This window comes from Phalacrocorax aristotelis, chromosome 9 (genome assembly GCF_949628215.1).
Source record: "Phalacrocorax aristotelis chromosome 9, bGulAri2.1, whole genome shotgun sequence".
NCBI lineage: Eukaryota > Metazoa > Chordata > Aves > Suliformes > Phalacrocoracidae > Phalacrocorax > Phalacrocorax aristotelis.
The window spans coordinates 32,791,966-32,806,765 of NC_134284.1; the positions used below are offsets into that span (position 1 = coordinate 32,791,966).

The following is a 14,800-nucleotide window of genomic DNA, read 5'->3' on the forward strand; positions in this document are numbered from 1 at the left end:
AAATTACTAGAGAAACACAATGCTTTTAGATTATCATCACATGTAGGAGCTGGTTTTGGATTTACAAGACAGCCAAAGGGCATCCTAAATTAAATGAAATAAATTTAGCAAATATATATAGGGGAGATACAAACATTTTATACCAGATACAGCTAAGGGTAAGAAATATCCCTAGTAGGCAGGTCCTGCCATTAACTTGCATCTTCTAACTTTCTATATGGTCCTGAGCACTATCAGAGACTTAGAGCAGACTGATCTAGATCACTGATTTTTCCCACATCACAGTGTTCTTAATGCTGACTGTACTCTAACAACGGTGTTAAACAAATGACTTGGAGAAAGGGATAGCAGCATTACTTAAGTCCTTTGCCAGGAAGCCTAATGTAACAGATCTCCAAACAACATTCAACAAACTACTTTCAAGTAAAAGTTTGATAATATGTAGTGTATGTCATATATTTATATATAAATATAACATGTAAATACCAGAATGTATTTTCAAGGCTGACAGTGGTGTAGCTGGTCCAAAACATTAGGTAACAGATGCCTTAAAAAGCTTACTCTCTGTATAACCACTTCAAAACTAAACAAATACTCTTATTTCGCTGAGTTAATTTTTGCCACATATTGAACACATTCAATCTCAATCCACTTCCTACTGGTCAAGGGCTGATAACGTGAGATATGCTTCTCTTGTTAAATTCATAAATGTGAAATTTAAAAGGACAGAAAACCAGCTGTGTGATTACTTCAGTTTACACAACTTTTGATGAATCAGTGCAACAACATCTGTGTTGTAACAGCTTGATAATTATTTCAGTTTAATTGAATCACATTTAAAACCACACTCAACAAAACTAAGAGTTTCTATGAGCTTGCAGCAGTTTAATTAAGCAAGTATAGAAGTACATTTTCAGATAACAATAGAGAAACTGGGATAAAAAGATAAGGGAGAGGAAGGATGGGCCAGTGGTTATAGCACTAGTTTCAACTGAAAAGAAATAAATTAATTACCCTGCTTTACCGCAGCAACATATTCCCGCACTACTTTGTACAAGCCATTATATGTGTGCCTCACCTACCCATTTGGGAAAAAAAAATGAACTTCCATATTATTACAGGAATATTTGAAGCAAAAATATATTACCAATTATGAGACACTACAGTATCCCCTTGATGGAGTGATAAAAACAATGAGCAGGTGTGCTGTTTAAGGGGACAGGGAGAAGTAGCTTGAACTGCTGGTGTTAATACCTGTCCTAAGGAAACCGACTTCAAGAACGGTCAAACTAAGTGCTTTTGAGAACTGAATTTGACTTAAAAGACTAAAACACATACTTTACAATCAATTAGTCTATAGGCAAGAGGCACTTGGCACGATTTTTGTTCAAACTGTAGAATATTACAGACAAAGAAGAGTGAAGACACAGCTTGAATTAAATCCAGTTCTCAGAATAGGAATGTTAATCATTTCATTGCAGCAATTACCTGTAAATTTTTAATATGGGATTTTGAGCATACTCTCTGAAATTATTTTAGCTACTGTTATAAAAAAAACTCAGCATCCACATAAATGCCACAGAGAAGAAGTAATAGTCTAGTTGTACCTCCAGTTCGGGCAAGCTGCCCTGGCGATGGAGAATGGAAACCCTGGTGTGGTCTGTTTTCAGAAGCCCGAGCAGTCGGGTGGTCCATATAAACTGAATGTCCCATTAGAATTCTCTCTGCTGCTCTGGTCAGCCTCGGCCTTTGACCTTCACTGAGCTCCCCAACACTAGCATCAGAATCCTACATAGAAGAGCAACATCAGAACAGCAGGTATAAAAACTCCCAATGTTCCAAAGCCAGGCATTGTTATCTCATTGCATTAACCCTTACAGCATACATAAACTTAAGTCTATACTATTAGCGCTGAATAAAGAAAACTGAAAATGAAGTGATATCATCTAATTGGGTTTGAAATCAAGACCTATATTTATTAGTACTGGACAGAAAAGAATCACTTACAGCCAAAGAACATCACTCTAAAGAAGTCATTATCCCGCTCTACTCAGCGCTTGTCAGGCCACACCTGGAGTACTGTGTACAGTTCTGGTCCCCGCTGTACAAAAAGGATGTGGACAGGCTGGAAGGGGTCCAGAGAAGGGTCACTAAGATGATCAGAGGACTGGGAAGCTGCCATACGAGGATAGGCTGGGAGAGCTGGGTTTGTTCAGCCTTGAGAAAAGAAGGCTCAGAGGGGATCTCATCACAATGTAGCAGTACTTAAGGGGTAGCTACAAAGAAGATGGAGACTCCCTTTTTACAAGGAGTTGCATGGAGAGGACAAGGGGGAATGGACACAAGTTGCTCTTGGGGAGATTCCGATTGGACACAAGAGGAGAATTTTTCACACTGAGGACAGTCACCATTGGAATAATCTCCCCAGGGAGGTGGTTGACTTGGCCATGTTGGACACCTTCAAGAGTCGTCTGGACAGGGCACTGGGCCATCTTGTCTAGACTGTGCTCTTCTTAGAAAGGTTGGACTAGGTGGTCCCTGAGGTTCCTTCCAACCTGGGATTCTGTGACTTATTTTGTTTGGTATCCCAATACAATCAGAACCTAAGTTATATTTTTAGCACATGAAGCCTTTAATGTTACACATATGACCATTGTTCACTGCCTGACCTTGTAACATTGGAAGCATCTAAAAGCTACTGACTCTTTGTTGCATAGCAGCTCAGCTAAAAAGTTCAATTTTTAAGTAGGTTTGGATGGCACTTAAGATATGGATGGTTCTCTAGATTCTGTCTTTCAAAGCTGCAGATAAAAACCAGCTTGCTTCTATGCAGGAAAACAGGTTGAATACACATATACACATGCGCACTGTATAATTCCAAGGCATTACTAGTAACATCTAGAAGAACATTCTTTCTCTTACAAATGAGAAGGTATGCCTGCACACACCTTGTCAGAATCTGGGGGGGGCAGTTTATTAGTGTCTTACATGGACAGACCGAGCGGTCTGTGACTATGGGAAAGGGAAAAAGCAAATTAGAGATGCATTTGTAATTGGCAGTGCTGATGAGAAAATGTCACTACAATTACAGGCAGACTCAGAGCTGACACTGTAGAAAGCTTTTCACTCAGTCCATCCACCAGAGCTCATTAAGTAAAATAAAGACAGACGAAGGACCAGTTAAGGAGGTGAGTGAAGTTAGTAATTATTTAGACTAAACTGACCAAGACAGTAGGAAGAAACCGTATATGCATCAACAAAACCACAAAAAGCAAGATCTGCCATAAATAAAGGTGTTTGTGAACCATAATGTAGCATTCACAGTTTACTTCCTTTAAACATTCCTCCAGCTATGTGAGTTAGAATAGACACCCAGTCCAAACTACTATTTTCCACATAGAAAACACTTAGATGTGTGACAAAAAATTACTTTTGTGCCCTTTGTAATGAGATAGTTATATCTCAGTCTGTTTTTTTCTGCCAACTGAATATGAATATTTTGAGATTTTGTTCCAAGATCGGTATCAAAAAGCATGCGCAAAAGTGCATGTAAACATATGCTGAGCTATGCTTCATACCTCCCTAAAACACTCATATGTGCCGTCAACTTGTACTGCTAAACATACCACCCACATTGCTGACGTGACAGAAAACTTCCCTGGTGTTCAAAATGACAGGACAAATCTGGTACACTGGAACAGTCACACACACATCTTGAAAACTAGGTACGTGCGATACTATGCGCAGCTAACTTGTTTATAACAAACACTTAACCTTCAGTATTTTTAAAACGTTTTACACAAGAACCTAGCGAACAGAAGTGGGATCACTTCCAGCAGGGAATGAAGTGTATGACCCTATTCTATAGCCAACAGGAAGGATAAGCTTGAAATATTTTATCTACTTTTGAGTAAGAAACTATCACTTCAGAACTTTTGTACTGGAAGGAAAAGGACCGTAAGTTACCTCCAAATGGTACATTCCTTCTTGTGCAGCAACAGGTGCTTGATTTAATTTGGCTAAAAGAGTCAGGACAGGATCCCTGTGACAGCCCTTATCCAGTTTTCTCACCACTTGCCCTTCACTGGGAGGATCATAATCCTAAAATAAAGAAACAAAATCTACATAATACATGATCCAAAACCTGTTTTTTGTAGGAACTTGGATAATTCTTACTTTAGTTCACGATTAAGCTTTTTTCTTTTATCAAGAAAGTTGTTACAGTTTCCACATCGAGAACGTGTGTCAAAAGTCTAGGCATTTAAAAATAAGCAAACTGATGCACTGTTTTCTCCTTTTACCCACAGACACACACAGTCTTTATTTGATACACCGGACTGCAATACTTAGAGAAGAACAAGGTCCTTTAGGCCTTCAAAGTTCAGGGAAACAGTTACATCCACACATACTGGTTGCTAGCAACGTCTGGCTGCAGAGCTGCTCTCACCAGCATCCTCAGCCAGAGCGCCCAGTTTGAGGATGGAGGACTACTGGAAGGAGTTAAGATCCAGCTGACAAAGAGAGGGAAGAACATCTTTGCAAGCAGGCTTTCTAACCTGATAAAGGGAACTTTGATTTAGGTTCACCTGATGACACAGTTTAAGAGAGGAAGTGCAGCAGACAGAGCAGGTATCCAAAGGGAAGCCCACAAAGGGAATTTCTACAATCTTGATCAAGAGGGAGGGCAATCTCCTCAGGTGCCTTTGCACTCACATGGCAAAGTCTGGACAACAGACAGAAAGATCTGCAAGTTCAGGGCACACAGTCTCACAACTATGACATGAATGAAATCATGAATGGGAATGTATCCACTGGTGAAGTATGGCCATGTATGAGTAGAAATGTTTAGGAAGTATAGGCAGGGAGAAGAAAAGAGGACTCCTACTCTAGGACATTTGAACTTTGCATTATTGAGGTTGGAAGGGACTTCTGAAGATGGTCTAGTCCAGCCCGAATGCACAAGGCAGCACCTCTTCCAGTGTTTGGCCACCCCACAGTAAAAACATTTCTTATGTTTAAACAGAATTTCCTATATTTCAAGCTGTGTCCACTACTTCCTGTCTTTTCAGTGGGCACCACTCAGAAGAGTCTGGCTCTGTCTTCCTTACTCCTTCCCACCAAGTATTTATACACATTGATAAGATCTGCCCCCCCCCGAGACTTCTCCTCTCCAGGCTAAATGATCCATGGTCTTTCAGTCTTTCCTCATATGACAGATGCACCAATCCCTTGATCATTTTTGTAGCCCTTTGCTGGACTCACTCCAGTAAATCCTTATTTTTCTTCTACTGGAGAGCCCATAACTGGACACAATACTCCAAATGCTATCTCACCAGTCCTGATTAAAGGGGAAGAACCGCGCCCCTTGACCTGCTTGCAATGCTTTTCCCAAAGCAGCAAAGGATGACCACCAGAATCCCCAGGTTCATTTCTGCAATGCTGCTTTCCAGCTGGTCAGATCCCAGCATCCACTGGTGCATGGAGTTGCTCCTCCTTAGGTGCAGGACATGCCATTTCCCCTTGTTGAACTTGAGGAGATTCCTATCAGCCCATTTCTCCAGCACAGTGAGGTCCTCTGAATGGTAGCACAACCCTCTGGTGCGTCGACCAGTTTTGCATCATCTGCAAACTTGCTGATGATGCATGCAGTCTGTCCCATAACCTAGGTCATTCCTGAATATGTTAAACATCTCTGGCTCTAGTATCAACACCTGGCATACACCACTAGTGACTGGTCTCCAGAAGAACTTTGTGCCACCGCCCACAACCCTTTCAGTCCAGTAGCTCAGCCAGTTTTCCATCGGAGGTCAAATCATTCCTTGAATTCACTGACTTCCATGTGCCTATGGATGGCCTGAGTCAGGATGAGAGGGGAAAGGAACACCGGGGATGTAGCGGGCAGGGTCTGCTCCAGAGCACCTGACCAACAGAAAGTAGGGGGAGGCTTTCTACAGAACACGAAGAGGGGGCTGATGATTGCAGGTCTTCACCCTCATGGCAGATTTCAACTATGTGGACATCTTCTAGGAGAGCCATACAGCACGGTGGAGGCAGTCCAGGAAGATTTTAGAAATCCCTCTGGAGGTCCCTTCCAACCAATACTATTACAGTTTCACTATCGATTTTTATTCTTTCATAAAGAAAACAGTTTGGTTTAAGCATAGTATGATTCTATGTGAAACTATCATTTATATGACAGCTATGCCCTACCAAGAGGCATTACACAGAATCACAGGGAAAGTCCAGGCATTTGAGGAAAAGTGTTAAAAGAAAAAGGGAATGGAGAATACCTTGAACTTGGGAGGCTTCAGGAACAATGGACTAAAGCAGACATCAGATAAAAAACCATACTGAAGTTTTAAGCAGCTTTAACTAACTCCAGCCTCAGCTAACCTACTTTAATAATTTAAGCACACAAGCAATTAAAAGATGGCTCAAAGCTGAAACAGCTCGGAGCATAACAATGTTCTGGTCTGTTTAAGATGTCTTAAAACTAAAAACAATAGAGAAGAAAATGCGTATTAGGTATCTCTCACCTACAGAAGTATATAAATCATTCAACTTTTTTAAAAATATAAATCAGTTTTTATAACTTTTTTTTAAACTCAAATTCTAATATTCTTTGTAAGTGTACAGTTCAAATGCATAAATTTAAGAAGTTTAGAGTGAACATGCTTAAAGCCCATCCAATTTATCAAGATACACAAGGCAGAATACCACACTAACTCTGTTTCCTTGTGAAAGGTTTCCTTACCATTTCATTGGCATCTCGTAAAGTACTTGTTAAGCTCTCGGTGAGGTTTGGAAGAGACAGTCCTCCTCCGGCTAATGCTGAAAAACATTTAAGTTACAAATACTAAAAAACATGCAAGTTATATGAAAGAAAGCCAAGGCCACATTCTTTAATAATTGCAACACAGCCCTTTAGTAAAGTTGGAAATTCCTGCTACCGGATGTGTATTATAAAGACGTAGTTTCAGCTTCCAAGAAAATCGCTCTTATACTTCGGTTTCAATAAAAACTTAGTACTTTGTACCACGTGGTACTTGTGTAAGACAGTCCCAATGATATTACAACAAAAGAGCAGATTTAATCTTCTTTCATTAGGAAACAGAAGCATTTTGTTCAGAAACAAGGAAAAGAGCAACGAGGTCTCTTAAATCCAAAACCATGAACTGAAAGTTAGAGGCCAGGTTAATGCTTGCAGTTTTACCAGAAAATGTATGAAATGTAACTTCAGTAGACTGGAAGAGAATTTTATAAAGAAAAAAAATTAATCCAAGTTCTCATTTCCATAAATTTGCCTAGTTAGTTACCTCTTGCAGCCAGCATCTGTCCATAGCTGAAGAGTACCTCCCCTTCTGAGATGGGTCTGTCTGCAGTTTCTGTTTCTGTTTCTGTGAGGGTAAGGCTGCTTTCCTGCGTGGACTGCCCAGAACTAACTGTAGGCACAGGGGATGGAGCCTGTGGGTTGCAAGGAAGCAATTCGAAGGGCCTTGCTGACAATTGCTGAGATGGTAAAATCAAGGCCTCTGGTTCCTCATCATTAGCCACTGACATCTCACTAAAATATAAGAATATGCATTGTGAATACAACAAAATGCATTGAAGAATACAGGCAAACGTCTTAAATCAATACCAAAAAGAAATTAATTTGCAAGTGTTTTTTCAAATGAAAGAGCACAGCATTTTACAGAAAAGTCCAAGAATCAACATGGTTAAATAACATTATTAATTAATTTCTGCTTATAACTAATAATTACCACATGTATTCCCACTGAAGTAATAGGAAAAATAAAATCCAAATAATACAATATTTCATTGTCAGTACTTTTATTACTGGTAGGTTTAACATTACCAGTTTACTAAGTCCAATGTTCAACAGGGCAATGAATAAGGACCAGTACATTCTGAGAAAGTCCAAATTTCGCATTTTTCTCCAAAATAGAAGTCAAGCAGTTCCAAAAAAGAATCCTGGCTTATCTCAGTGCCTCGTGATGTACACGTTAATAACTTCTCTACTGATATTTTGAGGATATATGTTGAAATAATATATTAATTTTTTTAAGAAATGAGAAAACCGTGCAGCCTGTTCAACTCACACAGCCTTGGGAAGGACTGATTCTTCAGTTAAAGGACTGGGTTTCTCTTCTTCCAGAGGAAGTTCTGCATCATCCCATGGGTTTGGAGGCTTTGCACTTTCCATTTTTGCAGCTATGGAGACCCGTTCTGAGGCAGGAGGGCTTGGTGTGGTTGTTCTAGGTGGGGTACTGACAGGGGTAACCACAGGTGTGCCAACACGACTAGTGGCAGCTGGAATCTCAACTCCTGCATGTGTGAAGCCAAATTTCAGATCAGAAAGGAAAGCAGGAAGTATATCTCAGACAGAGAATCGGTCAGTTCCGCTAAGCCCTTGTAATGTTTGTGACACCTTTTGATAGCTACTAGACTAGATTAAAACTAGTTTCTTTTAAGTACAGTGTTGGCATCTGAAGGAGCTAGCATAAAACCTCAATTGCTTATTTCCTTTCATAAGGGAGACTGCTCAGCATTTTAAAAACTAAGCTGCTTTACTTGGAAAGTAAAAATTTGGATTAATTAACATTAGAAACACAGGAAGGAGCACAACACAGCTATTTTTCTGATGTGAAAAAACGTGGAGGGGCTGGGAGGGGTAGAAATCACACAGACCATAAAAATGTGCATTAAGTTGGAAAACAGAACTGTTACCAAATAGATGATGTTTGCTTTTCATATGAATGAGCCCATAATTTTTGTACTACATGAGTTCCCACTTGAATTATAGCCTCAAGAATATTTATCCTGAGAAATAAAGTGTCTTTGAAGAAGAAAATTAAAGGCAGGAGATTAAAGCATATTTGCTACTTCTAAACTTCAATTATTATTTTCACTACCTGTTTCTTTAATTTTTTCATGTTCATGAACATCCCCACTCATTTCTGTAAGAGACAGAGGAGACTCTGGAGTTTTGACTGGAGGCAATTCTTTTTCTGAAGGCGGTGTTTGTGGTGGCGTGGCCTGGGGTGTTGGCAATGGAGTAGGCACAAGAGTCTCCTGCAGGAAAAAAAAAAAATCATAACCACAGTTATTATCTCAGTGCAAAATCCCTATCTTCCAAGTATCTCCAGAGTTAGCTGAGGAAGAGAGAGAAAAGCAGGTTATCACAGAACAGGAACAGTTGTTGCTTAGACACATGTTTAATGAACCTTTGTGGTTTAGATGGACCAACTCCTCCATCTAAACATAAAGTTTCACCAGGCTAAATGGTATACCTGAAAAAATCAATTAAAACCCAGTAAATTATGCTTGAGAATGATTACATTTGGAAATCATTATGTATAGAATAGAATAGAACTATTGCAGTTGGAAGGCACCCACAATGATCATCCAGTCCAACTGCCTGACCAGTTCAGGCCTGACCAAAAGTTTAAGCATGTTGTTAAGGGCACTGTGCAAATGGCTCTTAAACACTGACAGGCCTGTTTCAGTGTTTGACAGCCCTCTGGGTAAAGAAATGCTTCCTAATGTCCAGTCAAAATATGAATTATATGATTATACAAATTTTAATAAAGCATTTGATACAATGTTAAGCAAGAAAATATTTTGTGACATGGATAAAATTGAGCCAAATTTTATGCTAAGAGAATCAGGTAAAGAGAAGATTACAAAAAAAAAAATAGCTAAGGCAGTAAAGCACTAAAATAAGCACACAGTTATGATGTTCCTTAAAAAATGACAGTGATGGAGATAAATCTGACAAGCAAGTATGATGGCTGTCATTCAGCCTGCTATGGAAGAATATGATGGACCTTTCCAGGTGTCTTCCAGCCCTGCTCTCTGATGTTTTTTAAGGAAACAAGATAATGGGGCTAAAGGAAGGCTTCCAGACTAGTTTCTGAATAATAAGCCCTCAGTCTGATGATTTTTATTAACAGCTCTTAGGGGAAGTGTGACATGCTAACACATTTGGCTGTTCGCATACAACTGTGTGAACACCAAAGAACTCAGTAACTGGCCAGCTGAAGTTCTAGAGAGGAAACTTCACAGTAAGAAGGGGCAGATCAAGAACTCAAACTATGTATTCAAGAACTTCTGCTATAAGCTAAGAAGACAACAAAGGAGAAGAAAAAAAAACTCATGAATGTGCAAGTTACCCAAAAGATAACTATTAGCCACAAATGTGGAAAAACTTTAAAAAACCCAACTGGCTCCATGAGATTCCAATAGAGGCTGGAGAGTATCACTGCTATAGCACAAAGCACTGAGGAAACCCCATTTACATACCACAGTTTTATTAAAAATGTGTATTACCATATTAGCGTTTGATGTGACCAAGACCAATCTAAATTGGAAAACATAAAAGGGCTGCCCATCAGTAAGAGTTGAAAAATGGTATGTATAGGGATGATTGCTCTACTTAGCGTAATCAAACAAAGGCTGAAGAGGACAAAGCTAATCTCTGTAAGTGCACAAATGAATATATATATAGTAAGGAGAAAACAACCATTTCAGCCTAAGGACGTTTCAGTTTAAGTTGGTACAGAAACAAGAAAGCTTAAGAGGGCCATTAGTAAATGTAGAATGGTTATTAGAAGAGGTTTCTAAGTATCAGAACAAGCTACAAAGAACAGTCCTCTGTAACATCATACCCTCAATCTGTAGTGGAGTGGAGAGCTCTTTAGATGCGGGAGGGCTGTATTTAAGCCTACAGCAGGGAAATGATTACTTTTGGCTACAGGATACTCTGTTGGTCACTTACAGCAGGCACTAGCTGGTATTTCAGTCTATGTGCACCATAGCAAAATAGAATAATTGATCTCCCTTTCAACAAACCTTTGTATAGTTTGATTTCTAAGCACAGCCATTTCCACATTCATCCCAAAGACCTTACACAACACCAGATTGTAGAACAGCCATGTTGTTATCGAAATAAGAGCCAGCTGTCATTTGATAATCACAGGGAACAGAGGAAAATATCCTGTAGTACAGGAAGCTCTACTAATCATTTAAGCATTTACTGAAAACTACTGAACTCCAAACTTAGAAAGAAATAATACTCATTTTTACAGATAGCAAAGAATGGATGCAAGCCCATAAGACCAAAAATATTCTATTTCTTCTTATATGAAGAAATTAGTTTCTTCATCCATTTTTTCCTAAGAAGGTACTATAGCTATTGTTGTTGAAAATAACCCATGCTATCTTTTGACAATATGAAATTAAATACCAAGTTCTTCCCTTAGAAACCAGTTTTGTGCTCAGCCTTAAAGTAAATAAATAAATATAGCATGTTGTATGCAGCACAAAGGAATTAATTATTTTTTTATTATTTTTTTTTTAACAGTGAAACAGATTTTATCGTGTTGCTTGCTGGGGTATAATAAGGAATACTCAAAAATGCAAGTTATGTACATTCAGTTCATCAGTCGTCTTCTGTCATCTTTGTCTTGCAGCAGTTGAACCACCATGCCATGAAGAAATTACCCCTTACAACTTCAGTAGGAAAGCTTAAATAAAACAGCCTCTTACCACCGTAATCTTTGTACTTGGAAGAACGTTTGTAGCAGGAACTGCTTTCTGAGCCTGCCTGTTACCCAGCATGGTTGCAATTGTCTCACTGAGAGCTTCATTTACAAAATGACTTATCATTTCTGAGTCCACAGGCATGCCAGCATTGATAAAGAGTTGAAATCCTCCACCACCTGCAACTTCAACTGAAAATGAAGAAACATAAAGCACATGTCCAGGTCTCACTTCTTAAAATGTATTTACCACACTGCAGCCACTTATTTTATTCTCTCTGAACTTTTAAACATGTCTTTGCAAAAAGTGCGCTTTTTTATTTTAAAGATAAAGGAATAACAGTAGAGAAGCAATTCAGAATCATAAAAGAAGGCAGCAGCAAAGGGCAGTGACATCACAGGAGAAATGCATTTGTCTCCCATTCTCACACATATATAACGGACATAATTTTTGACATAGCTATTAACAGAAGACAAACAAACATTACAGGCTTAGCAAAATGCCAAACCTGATTTAGAGGGCCAATATCAGAAGCTGATTTCTACAGTGCTATGTTTTATGTGTTCTTTGCAGGTTTTTTTAGACAATTTATTTCAATGGCCTCATAATGTTTGCTCTGCCTCAACGTAAATTAAAGCATGCACTTTGGCATTTTATATTTTCACCGGTTCAGCATTAGCCACTATTAGGCTCAGGCAACATGTACCTACACAGCTTGTTAAAATTAGCCGAAAATTGAGATAATCTATCTGCTGAGAACAATAACTCCTACTTACCAATGTCAGAGGTTACAGTCTCACTGTCTTCACTCTCTGAGGAGCTAATGTTGGGCACTGTTTCTTTCTGAACTGGGTGCATCCCACTGATAATTTTTGCCATTATTTCTTGTTCCACCCTAGTAGAATAAAACCTGTTTAACTGTCAGCAAACACCAAGACACCTCAAAGTATACAAAAGAGCATTCTTAACATAAAATGCAAGGCAGATCGAAGGAAAGAGGAGAAGGGAAGGGAGGGGAGGAGAAGAAAGGGAAGGTATTCTTACAGAGTCATCCTTTCTTCCATATATGTTCTCTCGCCACTTTGTTATATTGCAACTCACCAATTTATCAACCTGCTTTCTATACTTTCTCTCTTCTGAATCAGTTCATCCAAAACATCAGAAGACTGCTGAGGAGCAGAAGCCACTGGAGGAAACAAAGGACCATTGTATTTTGGCGAGGCAACTCTAAACTGTCCATTAAGCTCCAGAAGAGGCTCAAAGAATTCTGGAATTTCATCTCTCTCCTCTTCCTGATCCTAATAAATAAGTAGTAAATTAAGTTACGGCGCATTTCTGGAAGGCAATGTCATCGAGGTAACCATCAGATTTTTTCCTTTGAGAAACATTTGTAGATGGGTCACAGCACACAAACCACATTCTCCCTTCTTAGTATGTTGTAGTTAATTGATACAATTCTAAACTTAGCAAATCATAAATCTGTGTAAGTCTATAAGAACTGCTAAGTAAAACACGATTTGGCTCACATTTCCTGCCTGTGCTGCACAGGGAAGGCAGCCAACGGTAATGCTAATCCTTGAGAAATTTACTTGTGACATAAGTCAGTTTAATATATACCACAGAAATGCTCCTCCTTTAAACAAAGAAGTTTAGGAAACTTTCTACAGTCACTTGTTGGGTTAGTTTTTTTGGAGGTTTGGGGGTTTTTATTGTTGTTGGGTTTTTTTTAGAAATTAAACTTTTACTGAAGACTAGACATTAATAGTTTACACACATGTTACATGCATGCTTTCACTTTCACTAACATCAGCTGCTGAAACTTAAAATGTATTTCTGGGTAATCAGTTCACAAGATCCTCACAGACACCTTGAATTTAACCTTAATGTGCTATTTCTAAAAGTTATGAAAGTTACTCAGTGTGCGCTATGTTTGACTGTTTCCAAAGATGCCACCCTCCTTTCCCCCCCCACACATACATAGCATTAAGTCCCCCCAAAACAGTCACCAACCCGTCACATCGTAACGTAGCGTTTTAGAAATGTCTTGTGATGGATGAGAACCTGCATCTTTCACTCATAATATTAAAAACAAATGTCTCTAATAGTAATATGATTCTCTAAGAAGGAAATCTGGCATGCCAGAAAGAGACGAAGAGCTGAGCCCTAAATTACCAGTGAGAAGTGTGTGAAGTTTGCATAAAAGAGCTCACTGTAAATCTACATTTACTAAGATTGATCTCCAACACAGTGAAAGGATAAAAAAGTCTTCTTTTCCCTTACATAAATTAAATCTACTTTTAACCCATAAAATAAAAAGCTATATATTTTCTATGAATAAAAGAATAAATCTCTAAAAATAGAAAGAAGGAAAAAAAACCCAAACGTTTTCCTGTCTCCTTCCCCAACCCAGCATTAATACTTCTCTCCTGCCTTAATATACTTTAAAACTGAAAAGTCAGATAGGTCCCTAATGGGTATTACGACACATAGCTATTGGGGAGTGGGATCTTTCTGGATCTTTAAATAGCAATAATTCTTCAAAAAAAGGCTGTAACTTACAAAGCGGGCAACACAGAACGTGTATTCTCGGGTGACAAGCAAAGATCTCTAAACCATTCTAGGCACAGAAATAATACAGGAAAGTTAAACCCCAAATGCCACTGGATGCCTCGCAAGCTGATAAGCAGTTCATTCTGTTGGGATATATGTATTCATAACCATAATTCATTCTGACAGCAAATGTAAAGACGTCTTTGTCCAGTGTTTCATTACGCATTTTCTTCCGACTGCATTACTCCATAAATTTTCTTTGGTGTTGCCTATTTAATATAATCTTTTCTGAAAGTATGCAAAATACAAACATCTGGATTAAATAAACCAAGTACATACAACAAATCTTACATATATTTAGTAACTTCTGACAAACTTTTACAGTTCTCCTGCATTTCTAAACTATGGGCAAAAATATTTTATATTTAATAGTGCACAAGTCCAAAAGAAAATTATATTCATTTTGGGGTGATATATTACCTCTGATGAAATAAAAAACTAATATAATACGTCAGTATTTAATTACACAGATAGAACTTGCACATATATCACCTTGTAGACCAATCCTGAATAATCTGCACTCAATTCTGCATTTTACCTCCCTGGAGACTGTTGAAAATATCTATCACCACTCCCAATCAAAATACAGCATAAATTAGAAAGTCTTTCAGATATGATTGGAATATTAATCACTGTACTTTATGAT

At 38.5% G+C, this 14,800-nt stretch overlaps 1 protein-coding gene across 8 annotated transcripts in view; it reads right to left on the reverse strand.

The window, feature by feature from the left end:
• Positions 1-14,800, reverse strand: part of KIAA0586 (KIAA0586 ortholog) — a 75,625-nt gene that overhangs the window by 31,265 nt on the left and 29,560 nt on the right. For all 8 annotated transcript variants that reach the window (XM_075104231.1, XM_075104224.1, XM_075104229.1 and 5 more), the window contains 9 exons: positions 12,646-12,842; positions 12,321-12,439; positions 11,551-11,735; positions 8,916-9,075; positions 8,103-8,328; positions 7,317-7,564; positions 6,755-6,831; positions 3,967-4,101; positions 1,608-1,788 (listed from right to left, as the gene is read on the reverse strand). In XM_075104231.1, the coding sequence (XP_074960332.1) occupies positions 1,608-1,788; positions 3,967-4,101; positions 6,755-6,831; positions 7,317-7,564; positions 8,103-8,328; positions 8,916-9,075; positions 11,551-11,735; positions 12,321-12,439; positions 12,646-12,842 (1,528 nt within the window). The remainder of the gene's footprint in view (positions 1-1,607; positions 1,789-3,966; positions 4,102-6,754; positions 6,832-7,316; positions 7,565-8,102; positions 8,329-8,915; positions 9,076-11,550; positions 11,736-12,320; positions 12,440-12,645; positions 12,843-14,800) is intronic.